This window comes from Oncorhynchus gorbuscha, linkage group LG04 (genome assembly GCF_021184085.1).
Source record: "Oncorhynchus gorbuscha isolate QuinsamMale2020 ecotype Even-year linkage group LG04, OgorEven_v1.0, whole genome shotgun sequence".
Classification (NCBI taxonomy): domain Eukaryota; kingdom Metazoa; phylum Chordata; class Actinopteri; order Salmoniformes; family Salmonidae; genus Oncorhynchus; species Oncorhynchus gorbuscha.
In genome coordinates this window covers 53,811,110-53,826,411 of record NC_060176.1, presented here as the reverse complement: position 1 = coordinate 53,826,411, position 15,302 = coordinate 53,811,110, and the positions used below count along the sequence as shown (strand labels likewise).

General features: G+C 41.7%; 1 protein-coding gene across 2 annotated transcripts; it reads left to right on the top strand.

Moving 5' to 3' along the window:
- The first annotated feature begins 2,227 nt into the window (after positions 1–2,227).
- On the top strand, positions 2,228–14,975 carry LOC124034286 (S-adenosylmethionine synthase-like). Of its 2 annotated transcripts, XM_046347264.1 has the most exons (8): positions 2,230–2,461; positions 3,728–3,805; positions 4,039–4,274; positions 4,387–4,530; positions 4,933–5,151; positions 7,512–7,694; positions 10,416–10,549; positions 11,250–14,975. In XM_046347264.1, the coding sequence occupies exons 1-8, from the start codon at positions 2,368–2,370 to the stop codon at positions 11,350–11,352; spliced, it is 1,191 nt and encodes a 396-aa protein (XP_046203220.1). In that variant the 5' UTR covers positions 2,230–2,367; the 3' UTR covers positions 11,353–14,975. The 2 variants fall into 2 exon arrangements, with proteins under 2 accessions (XP_046203222.1, XP_046203220.1); XM_046347266.1 differs by lacking the exon at positions 11,250–14,975 and having other exon boundaries at positions 2,228–2,461; positions 10,416–10,553.
- Positions 14,976–15,302: the final 327 nt, after the last annotated feature.

Here is a 15,302-nt window from a genome sequence, read left to right as displayed (position 1 = left end):
TACTCTTATTTTAGAGCCAATATTCTGAGGTTCTGGAACAGACAGGTACTCAAGCAGGTGCAAATTTTAGGTGTGCACCAGTTCAAGCAATACATATAGAAGACTGAAAACAACCATCCAAAATGTGATTTACAGTTCTACCAACCGTTGCAGTGATTAGGGACATACATGACCGGAAGCAATAACCTGATAAACCTGAAAATAAGTTTATGACAAAGGCCGTGTGTTCTCTTGCATAGCTGAATTCCAGGTTTCACAAAAAGCTCCCATTTCACCAATTCCCTCTAGGCTAGATTGACCAGCTCAGCCTCTTAATTTTGTAACTTAATCAAAAGCTCTGGCTTTGAACATTGAGTACCTTTTTGGAGGGCACAGATAACATTAATAATGTCTGTGCATGGAATGATTTGCAGTCGCTTTAACTGAAGTTAAAGAGTTGAAGTTGAAGAGCAAAGTATTGAGAGTAGCTGGATCTTGACCACCTGTTTATAAATTCTAAACATTTGATGGAAAATAGAATGTGACCAGGCAAAAATAAATACATCTTCAAATGATTTGTTTTTTTTTATGTTTCTTAATGCAAATAAATGTAGGGAGCACAAATCATGCGTTATTTTACTAATTGAAGTTTCTTCTTTTTTGTACAGATTGTGGTTTTATACCTCCTGCCCCTGCTCTTGGTTACTGGTTACTCAGCTTGAAATGAGTAGAGCAGTATGTAAACATTTAAAGTGACAAGTGTCCCATTATTACAGTGACCATGTTAGCTAACCCTTCCCCTAACCATTTTAGCTAACCCTTCCCCTAACCCTTTAACCTAATTCCTAATCTTAACCCTAGCCTTAACCCCTAGCCTATTTAACGTTAGCCAGTTAGCCACCTAGCTCGAATTCGTAACATATCATACGAATTACAATTCGTAACATATCATACGAAATGGGTGATGGACAACCACATTAATACATACCATATGAAAGGTAACATACGAAATGGAGTGTCTCGGATTGCACATTCACTGGTACTTTGCGATTTAGAACGCGCTTCAACGAATCACAATGCCTGTGTTGGCCAACCCGTTATAGAATATACATTTCGTAATGCTTAGGTTGTTATGAATGTACTGATAAGTATCTTGGCAATTTTGAAGAAAAAAACACTTTATATCGAAGTTGTGCCTGTTCTTCAGACGCATATCTGCATGGTCCCATATCCGTCTTGCCTCCTCCCGACTGCCTTCCATTTTTAAATACATTTATTTTCATTGCTAGAGCGGCCATTTGAGTATCTGGTCAATATAGTGGGTGATATATAATATATCCCATGCCTGCAAATATTGAGGCGGCTTATTCTAATCCTTACCCAGTCAATAAAAATGGTCTAAGTCACCGATTTGACACATTGCGCACATGCTAGGCTACACATCATGAAATATATTGAGACAAATTACAGACAGTAGCCTGCAAGTAGCAAAACATAATTACGTTGAACATGGAATGTATTTCAGTATGAGTTAAATAGGCCTATAGTCTACCGTTTATATTTTAATGCAGTCATCTGTTTTCATTTTAAGCATATTTTTAAATCGTCGTTTGGTTGATTCAATTGCAAATACATTGTATGGCAACTTAGTATTCTTAGCTAATTTGTTCTGAAGTTATCAGCGGTCACAGAGACGGACAACCCATGTGATTCTATGTTTAGCGGAGATATTCTGTTTATGAAGTGATGCGGGAGGGCGAAAAAGCATCTAACGACGCACTTAACAGGCGTTAGATTACGAGCGTTTTTCAAGTGCAACATTAATTCCATTGGTTTTAGGAAACAGCTCGGAGATTTAACGATGATCTTTAGAAGGTTCTAACGATTAATTTAGCCTTAATATGCTTTTTGGAAACCAGGCCCTAAGCATTACGAAATTTCTATTATATCAAATAAGCCTCGTATCAAAATAGCAATTAATTGACTAAATTCGACACTCATTGCCCACACCTACAAAAACTCCCTTGCTTAATAATTAATAACCTACTTAACGTGGACATATTTTGGTGTGAGTAAACCCTCTCGCTTCTCCTCTTCCTCTGATTACAGGAGAAGTATGACGTTGAACCGCCAAATACACAATTGCGTTCCTCTCAGTGCACCTGGTTAACGTTTCCACCCCCATGTTTAATATGGTATCGTCCAATGCGGCCGACAGTGACGTTTGTGAATTTCTGAATAAATACCAGAGCGCCACTTCTAAATGACAGTGGAATTTACTGACTGGTGAGAAGTTGCGTGAGAACACCAACGCAGGAAACGAATCAATAAAATACGCATAATTTAGCTAGCTACAACATTTATTTATATCTGCCAAAAAAAGCAACAATGATGAACGGAGAGATTAACGGTTTTCACAACTCCCTTATCGACGAGGACTGCTTCCTATTCACCTCGGAGTCAGTAGGAGAAGGACACCCTGGTGAGAAAGCTAATTTAGCTACAAATACAGCCAGTGTGTTATGACTTGTCAGTTATTTGTTTAAATGGCTTGTTTAGCACACGTGCGTCGGTGTTGCTTAGCTTTCTTAGTTAGCTAATTAACGTTAGCGAGCTAACCATCTCTGCTGATCAAACCACAGCGGCGTCAGCATCTTGCATAAGCCGCATGTGAGGCCCAAATTGTTCTTAGTTTATTAGCTAACCAGCTAGCTACTTTGCTTAGCCTTGTTCACATGGTCTCTATTGTGCAATTACGAACGTTATACGTCCTTGGGCTATATTCTCTTTAAAAATATTTTTAATCCTGTAGTCGTCATCATGCTTAATTCACGAGATCTCCCGAAGATTCCGACCAGTTCCCGCGCGGGCTCTCGGGGAACAAGGCCATATGTGTTGTCTTTTACGTTTGGTTGCTATGTAAGGGGCACTACATTGGCTGTATGATGAGTTCCGTGCCACTCCTTGGCTATACCGGTAGTAGTTCATCTTGGAAATCTAAACGAATCAGATTTTTAGTTGCATGTGAACCCGCGGAAATGGTGGCGGGTTCAGGCTCATCGCTACACCATATATATATATATATATATCTATATATCTATATATATATATATCTGAACAAGATGAACCACATCCTGTCGTATCCAATGGAAGCAAACAAACCATAGTGGGCAGAGCCATGCACGTTCTAGCGAGAACCGATTGGCGCGTTCTATAATGTATTTGCATAATTCCTTTAGGGAACGCCTACTGTGGGGTGTGCAATAACTTAATTCGCCCTTGTTCACCAGATGGTGAACAATACTAAACGTTGTCCACCCTGTTCATAACAGATTATAGTTTGGTAACAGAACAAATGTTTAATCGACAAGCAGAACGTCGGCCAAAATCCACCTTCTCCCCCGAGGCTTCCACCCTCATCACCATATTTGGTGGTGAGTGGAAACGCCAACCGGATGCTTCCGACCAATGAAACGGATTTATAAAATCTATCTGTGGCTACACATACCGCTAGGCCCCTCCCACCATCGCCATAATCCTGACATATGGTACAGCATGTGCACAACTCAAGACTGTAGTCGGTAGAACAGTGTACAATACAAATATTTCCAGCATAATCCAAACCTATTGGAGAACTGTAATTATTACTATTTGTGCAATGCTTTACATGCTCTTGAACAAGCAACCTACCACTAAATTGTGCAAATGTTGATGTAGCATTGTGAACTGGTACATCTGTATTTTACAGATAAGATTTGTGACCAGATCAGTGATGCTGTGCTTGACGCCCATCTCAAGCAGGATCCTGATGCTAAAGTTGCTTGTGGTAAGGAAAAAAGCATGTTTTTATTTTATTTTTGTCTGATGCAACTTCTAGCTGCCCTGGAGTCATCTGTGAATACCACATGAATGAAAGAATCTCAAACTTTCTGCATCTTGTTAATGTTAGTAGGCCTATATTATGGCACAACTCCCCAACGTTTTGCCAGATGCGTATTTATTGATATGCTTTTTCCGATTGCTATGGTTAATGTACTATTCCCCCTCCACCTTTTTCAGAGACTGTTGCTAAGACTGGGATGATCCTGCTGGCAGGTGAGGTGACATCGCTTGCTACAGTGGACTATCAGAAGGTGGTTCGCGACACCATCCGCCACATTGGATATGATGACTCCTCTAAAGGTTTTGACTATAAGACCTGCAATGTGCTGGTGGCCCTAGAGCAACAATCTCCAGACATTGCCCAAGGTGTTCACATTGACCGCAATGAGGAGGATGTTGGGGCAGGGGACCAGGTATGAGTTGGGGTGCAGAGGACCACTGCACTAGTGACGTTAGCTGTACATTTATCAGTAAGCTAAATATGCAGCTTTCTTTTCAATGTAATAGTTCTACTTCTATTGTCAGGGCCTGATGTTTGGCTATGCCACTGATGAGACGGAGGAGTGCATGCCCCTCACCATTATGCTTGCCCACAAGCTCAACGCTAAGATGGCTGAACTGCGTCGCAACGGCACCCTGCCCTGGCTCCGGCCTGACTCAAAGACCCAGGTTTGCTGCCTGTGTGCAATCGATAGTCATTTCAGCCTTATATAAATAGTCTTAAGACTAACTAGTTTGTTTATCATACCAGCTGATGAGTGCAATATTAGTTTTCTTACTCAAGCTCTCCAACCTTGTTTGTGGCCAGCAGTAACTCCAGCATATAATTCGTTTTAGGTTGTTCCCCTGGTCAGACATGGCTGACGCATGCCAGACCTTAATTAAACGCCTGGATTGGTAGTTTAGGTCTCGGTTTAACCACGCCGTATATTTTTGCCTCCTGGTGCAAAAATATTTTTGCATCCATTGGTTGACGTCTGCAATGTCTGAGCAGGGGAAACGCAACCTTAATCTATGCCTGTGGTTGAACAATCCTGCTGTCGTTCTATCTTAGTATGCTTCTGTGTGCAGGTGACCGTTCAGTACCGCCAAGACCGTGGCGCCATGTTGCCGGTGCGTGTCCACACCATTGTGGTCTCCGTGCAGCATGATGAGCACATCTGCTTGGATGAGATGCGTGACGCTCTCAAGGAGAAGATTGTCAAGGCTGTGGTGCCCTGCATTTACCTGGATGATGACACCATTTACCACATGCAGCCCAGCGGGCGCTTCGTCATCGGAGGCCCACAGGTGAGACAATATGTCAGGTTTCTAAAGGTCATAAATCTTGGAAAAGTCGTTGAATTTAAATGGTTTTCCAGACCCGGAAAAGTTTAGGGAAATGATATAATTTTACAAGTTTTGGCGAAGTCATGGAAATGTATTTCATCATTTCTATTAACTTTTTAATATTTCCCAACAAATGGGTGTGATCATTCTAGTGTCCCCTGCAGCGTACGTTGAAACCGGTTTGTTTAGAATGTCCCGTTTCAATTGACGCAAGTCACCATATGAGCTAGCCCCACTGTTTGCAAGATTTAAAAAATATTTTTTTACAGTCCTTACAAAGTTATGTACTAAATGTGACCAGTTTAATTTTGGATGCCATGTTCAGACAGTCACAGAAGTAGCGACCGTATACACAATCATCCAAACTGGAAAATGTAGGGCTACATTAGTCCTAGCGCTAACAGAGGAAAGATTGACGTAACACAACTGGTCATATTTAGATAACTCTAGGCTGACATAAAACACAATACGAATTGGCAATAGCAATTACAATAAATCATCACATTGGTGAGATCAATGTTGATTACTTCAGATTTCTAGAAGTGTTTTAATCTGATGATGGGTAGTTTGTGCACACACAACCAACATCTAGTTGGTTGTAAAGTGTCCTTACATTTTACATTTAAGTCATTTAGCAGACGCTCTTATCCAGAGCGACTTACAAATTGGTGCATTCACCTTATGACATCCAGTGGAACAGCTTTGGTGTGTAGCATTATTCACTTCCAGAAGTGTACTCGCAAGATGAGTGAACCAACCATTCCTTCACCTCATATCTTTGGTCTTACAGATGTTTAAGTTACACCCAGAATGCGTTGTAGAATATCAACAAACATGGCAAATAGCTTAGCATTAGCTCATTATAATCAGTACAACATTCAAAAGTATTTTACACGCATCATAGGTGTCCATTCAAATCATTCAAAAATCAGGTATTATTTGTCACCAGTACCTAAATGTGAATAAAACTTCAAATACATTATGCCTCAAACATAAATTGTCTGTGACACTGAAATTGATTAATTCTATATGAATTAATGAGGTGGAACACCTTAATTCAAACTGTTAGAAAATACAAGTTGTTAGAAAATAATTTGAAATTGACAAGTTGAAACAGCCCATAGATAATTAGCAGTCAGTGCATGTTAACTATCCTGTTGCATAACGGTCACATTTTGGAACTGTGCATAAAACCACTCACGCTGGGGTGACCGTTAGAGATATTTGGAACTTATTTAGGCATATTGAAAAAAATCTACATAAGAATGACATGCATTTATTTCCCCAAAAATTCCACCGATTTACTTTTTGGAACAATTAATTTAAATGAATCTTCTTGACAAAACAAACAATTCCCTTTGCCATTAAATTAGTTTTGAAATTGGTTTAATCACATTTAATCACATCAAAATAATTTGACTTTTCATTTTAGGTAACTATTTGTTGCCTTCTGGATTATGTGGCTTCAACTTGTTTGGTAGATACTTCCAGTTGATTTGGGAATCCAATGTTTGGGACATTGCAGACTAACTAGCATCTATTGAGTTGAAAAGTAAACACTAAGGTAGCCAAGATATGACAACTGGAAGGTAATAATAAATAATAATAATATATGCCATTTAGCAGACGCTTGTACATTTCCCAATGAGAATTTGTGGGCTTGCTATTGCTGAATTAAAATTATTTGTAGCCTATCATTTTTTATATTCGACATACTGAATGAGCAAATTATTTAAGGCATCGAGGGTGGTCAACCATCCTCCAGGAGAGCTAATGGGTCTGCAGGCTTTTATTCCAGTCCACTTCCAACAAACCACATTTTTAGAAATTAGCTGCTAAACTGGCTCTGTTTTGAGCAGGGTTTCAAAAGCATGCACACCCAGTAGCTCTCCAGGCTGAGGGTTGACCACTTTATTTATATATCAGTTGCTTAACAGGCATTCTACTTTGGGGGGTGTGGTGTAAGTGCCTTCCACAATGACAGATGGTACATGGGCTCACAAAGCAGCCTCCCAGTGTCAAGAGTACATGACCCTTTTTTATGTACATAAAGATGCTGCTAATTGTTCATTAGAAATGTGTAATCTTGAAATTCCATCTGACTGTATAGGAACCCTGATAAGTAGTGGTAGGACTGGGCATCTATGGTATGTGCTTGAAGGGGCAAACGCTAAAGTAACGTTGATGCATGGGCTTGTTTAACTGTTCATATTAAGCATTTTTACATGCAATTTGATCCATAGTTTTTTTTACTACGGTCAGAATTATTTTGGGGTAAATTGAAAAAGACTCTGTTTGACTTATTACTCCTTTCCCTACAGGGTGACGCTGGCCTGACGGGCCGTAAGATCATTGTTGATACTTATGGAGGCTGGGGTGCCCATGGTGGAGGAGCCTTCTCAGGGAAGGACTACACTAAGGTGGACCGCTCTGCTGCCTATGCTGCCCGCTGGGTGGCCAAGTCTCTGGTGAAGGCTGAGCTGTGCAAGCGGGTCCTTGTCCAGGTGAGGGCAGGGTGATTCTAATAAGGAGACTTGATATTGATGCACCTCATGTATAGAGCATTTGGAATGTGTTCAGACCCCTTCACTTTTTCCACATTTTAGTTACAGCCTTCTAAAATGGATTAAATAAAATTGTCAATCTACACATGACAAATCGAAAACGGGTCTTTAGAATGTTACTGCATTTCTAAAAAATAAACATGCCTTATTGACAATTATTCAGACCCTTTGCTATGAGACTTGAAATTTAGCTCTGGTGCAGCCTGTTGACACAAATCATCCTTGATGTTTGTTCAACTTGATTGGAGTGCGCTTGTGGTAAATTCAAATGATTGGACGTGATTTGGAAAAGCATACCTGCCTAAGGTCCCACAGTGGACAAGTGCATGTCAGAGCAAAAACCAAGCCATGGGGTCGACGGAATTGTCTGTAGAGCTCAGACGGGATTGTGTCGCGGCACATCTGGGGAAGGGTATCAAAAATGTCTCCTGCTTTGAAGGTCCCCAAAAACATTGGCCTCATCATTCTTAAATGTAAGAAGTTGGAACCACCAATACTCTTCCTAGAGCTGGTTGCCCAGCCAAACTGTCTTCTGGGGAGAAGAGCCTTTGTCATTACAAGGAATCGTTGTAAGTATTAGCTAGGTTTCCACTTGTTTGCCTATTTAAATTGAACTTCAGTTCATGAAACTAAATAGCTAGCCAGCTACTCCAAAGCTAACGTTATAAGCAGCCAGCTAGCTTCATCTGGCTAGTGATGCTCGACCAGGTTGTGAAGCTAGCCACAATAGTGGACTTTGGATTTAGCCTTCAAAATAAGTGTGGCAGAATTCTACTCTTTGTATTCATTTGCATCACTGTCAATACATTTAAGGCAATCAGCATGTCATTGACAGTGATGCAAGTGAATACAAATTGATGTGTGCCATGCTTTTATTTTGAAGGCTAAACCTAAAGGCCACCGTTGTGGCTAATCGTTATTGTGGCTAGCTTCACATAGATGGTCTGACCACCATTAATGAAATAAGAACTGTCTTATAAATTAGGGTTATTTTAGATGACACTGAGCTATATAGTTAGCTAACTATAACTACTGGAACGGATGTCGTTTTGCAATGTTTTTGGGGAAGCACATTGTTTGCAGCCATGAGCTAGCTAGTTTATTTTTTTGACCAGCACTGTAGGTGCGTGGACTTTACCAGCATCATAGCAAATGTATCGATGACATGTGCAATAACTACGTACAAAATTAATAAACGCGCTCAATTATTATGTGATGTGTAGTCATATTCAGGTCCTGATTGGTCAGCGAGCTTATTTTACACGCCAAATAGCATTATTTGACGCACAAAGACCCAAACGGCATTCCATAGAAATCCTGGTTGAGAATGAAATGACTGAACAAATTACAAGAAAGTGAAAGAAATAGGTTTTGGTTTACTGGCAATGGGGACATGTGTAAATGCCAACAACTTTTTGGTCAGTGTGGTGTGTGTAGCCTTTATTTAACAAGGCAAGTCGGTTAAGAACAAATTCTAATTTGCAATGACGGCCCGAACGACGCTGGGCCAATTGTGCGCTTCCCTATGGGACTCCCAATCTGTGATACATCCTGGATTCACACATTGGGACTGTAGTGATGCCTCTTGCACTGAGATGCCATGCCTTAGACCGCTGCGTCATATGTGTGAATTATTTAACTGTACTAGAATGCTTAAGGCCGCTAAAATGAAATATCAGTTATTGTTTTTGCAAGGAAAATGTCATATCGGTGCAGCACTACCAAGAACCCAATGGTCACTCTGACAGAGCTCCAGAGTTCCTCTATAGAGATGGGAGAGCCTTCTACAAGGATAACCAGCACTCTACCAATTAGGCCTTTATGGTAGTGGCTAGACGGAAGGCACTCCTCAGTAAAAGGTACATGACAGCCCGCTTGGTGTTTGCCACAGGGCACCTAAAGCACTCCGACCATGAGAAACAAGATTCTCTGCTCTGGTGAAGCCAAGATTTAACTATTTGGCCGGAATGCCAAGTGTCACTTCTGGGGGAAACCAGGCACTGCTAATCACCTGGCCAATACCATCCCTACGGTGATGCGTGGTGGCAGCATCATTCTGTGAGGATATTTTTCAGCGACAGGATCGAGGGGAGAGATGAACAGAGAAAGTGCTCAGGACCTCGGACTGGGGGCGACAGTTCACCTTCTAAAAGGACAACGACCCTAAGCACACAGCCAAGACAGCGCACGAGTGGCTTCAGGACAAGTCTCAATGTCCTTGAGTGGCCCAGCCAGAACCTGGACTTGAACCTGATCGAACATCTTTAGAGACGTGAAAGTAGCTGTGCAGCAACACTCCCATCCACCCTGACAGAGCTTGAGGTTCTGCAGAGTAGAATGGGAGAAAAGGTGTGCCAAGCCTGTAGTGTTATACCCAAGAAGACTCGCGGCTGTAATCGCTGCCAAAGGTGTGTTGTCAAAGTACTGAGTAGAAGGGTCTGAATACTTATGCAAATGTAATTTCAGGTTTTTGAAGTTTGTCTTTAATTTCTAAAACAGTTTTTGCTTTGTCATTTGTGTGTAGGTTTTTTGTTTACAAAGGCTCTAACCTAATAAAGTGAAGGGGGCTGAATGTTTTCCAAATGTACTATACACAAAGGGGTGCCATGAAATCAAACCTAAAGTCTGATGCATGTTTGTATGCTCACCACTATACATCAGGTTGCCTATGCCATCGGAGTAGCCCATCCCCTCTCAATCTCCATATTCCACTATGGCACATCTCAGAAGAGTGAGCGGGAGCTACTGGACATCGTCAAGAGAAACTTTGACCTTCGTCCTGGTGTCATTGTCAGGTAAAGTGTACCCCTTTGAAGTTGTGTGCCTCTGACTCTGCCCCTTCAGTCACTCGCCTTTAACTCATGCTTCCTGTCTTTCTGTTCTGCCTGAGCTGTCAGCTGGTGTTCAGATGGTTCTAACCCTTTTAATATGATATATTAATATATGATTCGCTACTGTGATTAATGACACCCAGTAGCTACTGACACATAAGAAAGCCGCAGTCTGGGCTTGTGATCAGTTTGCCAAACCTGATATTCCAGCCCTACCCAAACAGTCTTGCTTTAAATGCCAGTGAAGTATAGTATGTAATGCCAAAGGTTAAAGCTTCGAGAGCTACAGTTGAGGTTGTCAGATGGCATGTTAAACACCCAGCACGATGAAGGGTTTCCAGCTCACATCCAACTGGAAGGTCATTGGTTTCTCAGACCTTGTTGAAGTTCAATGACATTTCATAAATGGGATCAGTGCGCTTTCACTCTCCAAGCTCCAGTCCCCACACTGCTCAAGGTTGAGTTGGTTAGCAGGGTAAGTGTTGACGCTTTATCCCTTCCTCCCCCTCTTTACTAGCTGGCCTAATTAACCTTTCTGATTGTTTCTTTCCATGGTTCTCGACACTCCCTATTGGTTGATTTTTAGCATTATGGCTGAGAATTGATGTTGATCTTGGGTCATTTCCTGTGATGGGCTGCTAAATGAGTTGATTGTGTATTCCAGGGAGCTGGAGCTGAAGAAGCCTATGTATCAGAGGACCGCTGCCTACGGCCACTTTGGCCGTGACTCCTTCCCATGGGAGATGCCCAAAAAGCTAAAATACTAAACTTGTGAAGCCTTTTCCCCCTAGGCCTGTTGGTGTATACTACAGAGAAGCTTACACGGTCTTGGGGGTGAAAGGCCCTCAACTCTCTTCCCTGTTAATGGGGTATTAGAACCCTACCCCCTTTCTACTTCCTCTCTCCAGTCATCTGTACTGTATTTTTTTCTGTTAGTAGTCAATGTAATGCTACCAACATTCTCAAAATATTTCAGGAAAGTAATGTTGAGAGGATAATGTTAGGTAGCTAATCTCTTCCACCAGCCGTCTCGCTCTGACTCATCTGGTTTCACAGCGCATCAGAAAGGGACTTGAATGGAGGCTATGGCAGATGCAAACAACTTCTGATTCTAATTTGCTGATCTGTCTACCTAGAACACAACACTTAGAACCTCTTTCCCCCTACATTGTGGACTTTTAGGGTTTTACGACTACAATATTGAATATGATTGACGGCTGTCGTTGGTGATATTGTGACGTGACCGTGGACTAGCCTATTTCAACTTGACTGGCATCACGCTGTAAAGAGCTGGCCAGGCAAGGACATGCCAAGTGGCCTATTCCTTTGCTCTAGCCTGCATAACCCATTTCAATAAATGTAATAAGCAACTTACTGAATGCAAGAGCATAATTTAGACGAGGCTAAGATTTTCTTGCTTGGCTACCCAAACTCCTTGCTCAGGCCAAACACTACGCCACAGACGTAGTTTCTTCCCCGCACGGAGTTTGGATACCTCACCGATTTCTAGAACGCATTCTAACGGGAAGGTAGCTGGATTAAATCCCTGTGCTGGCAAAGTAAAAATCTGTTCTGCCCCTGAGCAAGGCAGTTAACACACTGTTCCCCGGGCACATCAACTTGGATGTCGATTAAGCCCCGCAATTCTCCGATTTTGGTTAAATGCGGAGGAATCTTCAGTTGTAAAACTGACTAGGTATCCCACTTTCCTTTAATTGGTCCCAGAAGCCAATGGGTTGGTCCAGAGCCAGAACACCTGGGTAACATTTAATTTGATATTCTGATTTGGTTAGGGATGATCTCATCACTGACTTTGTTTTGTACAACACCCCTATTTTTAATTTTATTTTTAGGAATTTTACCCCCTTTTTCTCACCAATTTTGTGGTATCCAATTGTTAGTAGTTAATATCTTGTCTCATCGCTACAACTCTCATACGGGCTCGGAGAGACTAAGGTCGAGAGCCATGCGTCCTCCGAAACACAACCCAACCAAGCCGTACTGCTTAACACAGCGCGCATCCAACCCGGAAGCCAGAAGCACCAATGTGTCGGAGGGAACACTGCACCTGGCGACCTGGTCAGCGTGCACTGCGCCCTGCCTGCCACAGGAGTCGCTAATGCGAGATGAGACGAGGACATCCCTGCCAAACCGTCCCTAACCCGGACGACGCTGGGCCAATTGTGCATCGCCCCATGGACCTCACGGACGCAGCCAGCTGCGACAGAGCCTGGGCTCGGACCCAGAGTCTCTGATGGCACAGCTAGCAGTGCCTTAGACCACTGCGCCACCCGGGAGGCCTCAACACTCTATTTTGAGGTCACCAAAAACCTAACGTTAATTTGATATTTTCTCTACATTTCATATGAATTCAGTTTTTATGCGAGCTGGTTTTCTCCCGCTACTACTTCAATTTATTTAACGGTGCTCAAGGCTCTCAACGGTGAGTTTTTTTTTTTGAATTACCTAAACATGATTGGTGCAAGGTAATGAGGTAGAACAAACGATAGTAAAATTAAACTGTAGTTTTGAACATGCCTTAGTTGCGAAGCTTGCCTTTGCAGGCCATTTGAATTAGTATGCTTATCAAAAGCATTAAGACAAGTTAGTTATGAAGCGTATTTCTCATAGGCTATTCTAATAGTGTTTAATGTTTTAAAATTGCAGCTTTCAAATGGGAACAATTGTTAAAGTCAGTCTATAGATTCTCTATCCACCTTGGGATGACAGGTAGCCTAGTGGTTAGAGCGTTAGGCCTGTAACCGGATGTTGCTAGATTGAATCCCAGAGCTGACCAGGTAAAAAATCTCATTCTGCCCCTGAACAAGGCAGTTAATCCACTATTCCTAGGCTTTAATTGTAAAGAAGAATTTGTTCATAACCGACTTGCCTAGTTAAATAAATAAAAATATCACAGCTTTATTTTGATCTAATACAGCTGTAGCAGTCTCGCTCCCTTTACTGCCTCGATTTCTAAGCTACACCCCATTCAAGTCCCACTTTGTTGTACAGTGTTACTAGGCTCTTTATGCGGTTAGCCAAGTCTTCCTCTTCCATTGGTCTTTCACACTACAACGCCTAGCCCCTGCCCAGCATGACTGAGGAACTGTAAATTCTGTAGTTTGGTTATTTGGGCTTAGCTGTCCTTATACATAACTTTAGAATATTTTGCTTCTGTTAAGTCTGACTTACCAAGGCTACATGTTGCGACCATATTAATTTACTGGTGCTACTGAAGGCCCCCTGCCCCTTAATCGTTTCCCTTTGGTTGACACTACTTTCTGGTTTTGTCACCCACCCCAAATCCTTTTTGAAGCTTTATTTCACTCCCCTTATTTGTTGAGGATGCAAGAATGGAACAGTTAAGGGTCAGTAGTTGTTGCTATTTTCAAAGAAATGCTATGCGTTGCAGGCTGAGAACTGAGACAATCTTGATTTATTTTCAAGTAACTTTCTTGAATAATACGCAGTAAAATCTGGGATGCCCCTGCAGATGTCTGTGCTGTTCTGATGTAATACAGAAAAGTCAGAAGCTGCTATGTCACTGCTATGGCCTGTAGGGGTGTTGCTTATACTTGATTGTTTAAAACATGTTGTCATTGGCATGTCATGTTAAACTCCTTCAAAAGGTAGTTTAAATTCATATTTTTTTGTTTTTTTTACAAAATGGTTTGTCAAGGCTCTTCCTTGGGTATTGATGGCAGGTGTAGCTACAGAGAAACCACTATCTTTATCCTGAAGGAAGGCTGTCTTTGCCACAATGAAGAGCTCTTAATACTAGCACAACATGTTTAAAAAAAATAATATTTATTTGTTCTCTGAATCTTGGTGTGGATACAGAGAAGCCAATGATTCAGAAGGCAGCTTAAACCCCAGAGGGTTTTTATTTTTTATCACATTGACTTTACTGAATGCTGTAACATTTTCAATGGTTCCAAAGTGTCCTACAGAAAAGCTTTGGTCTGCCTCCACGGAACTGTCACTAGCTGATGTGATGAGTATTTTGGACTGCGGTTGTATGGAGTGAGATTGTATTGACTACATGTGTGGTCAATACAATGAGGCCATTCTTAGCCCCCCCTTATCCTTGCATAAAGAGATGGCAATGTTTGGCTGGTGTGGTACAGAGAAACCAGCCTCGTTTACAAGCTGTCACTTGTTTGTATGGATAGGGTTTCCCTCTGCTTTTTAAATATTTTGACACTGGCTAGTCTTCTGGCTACTGAGTGTAAGAGTGCCTCCCCCTTGTACTTTCTCCCCTCCTACTCTTCATCAACAGGTCCGACATCCTGAGGAACAGGTATCTTGTCTCAATGCTTCTGTCTTCAGAGGTTAGATACTGATTTCTCATGTCAAAGATCTGCAATAAATGTCTGCTTTCTTTCATGAAGCATGTTTTTGGTGTCATTCATTGTCAGTTTGTGCATAACATTTTTAAAATGCATAAATTAAATGTCAGTGTATGCTGTAGCTAGATCTTTGTGCACATGGAATTATCTTTGACCAGTGGTGCCACACATCCATCAATAACTAGCGACTGGTGTTATCAAAGTCGAGTCTATCATGGGTGGTGAATATGAAAAAAATGGCAGTGCAATTTGCCATAATTCATGTGTTTCTGGGTATTTGAGCCATTGCGTAAACCTGTTCCATAACTGGGTCTGCAGCACAGAATTTATTATTTTTTTTAACCTGTGAACCCCTGGGGACAGTACTG

Coding starts and splice junctions, on each gene's coding strand:
- LOC124034286 (XM_046347264.1), top strand. CDS start 2,368: ATGATGAACGGAGAGATTAACGGTTTTCACAACTCCCTTATCGACGAG. Junction 7,695..10,415: donor GCAAGCGGGTCCTTGTCCAG/GTGAGGGCAGGG, acceptor ACTATACATCAG/GTTGCCTATGCCATCGGAGT. Junction 10,550..11,249: donor CGTCCTGGTGTCATTGTCAG/GTAAAGTGTACC, acceptor TGTGTATTCCAG/GGAGCTGGAGCTGAAGAAGC.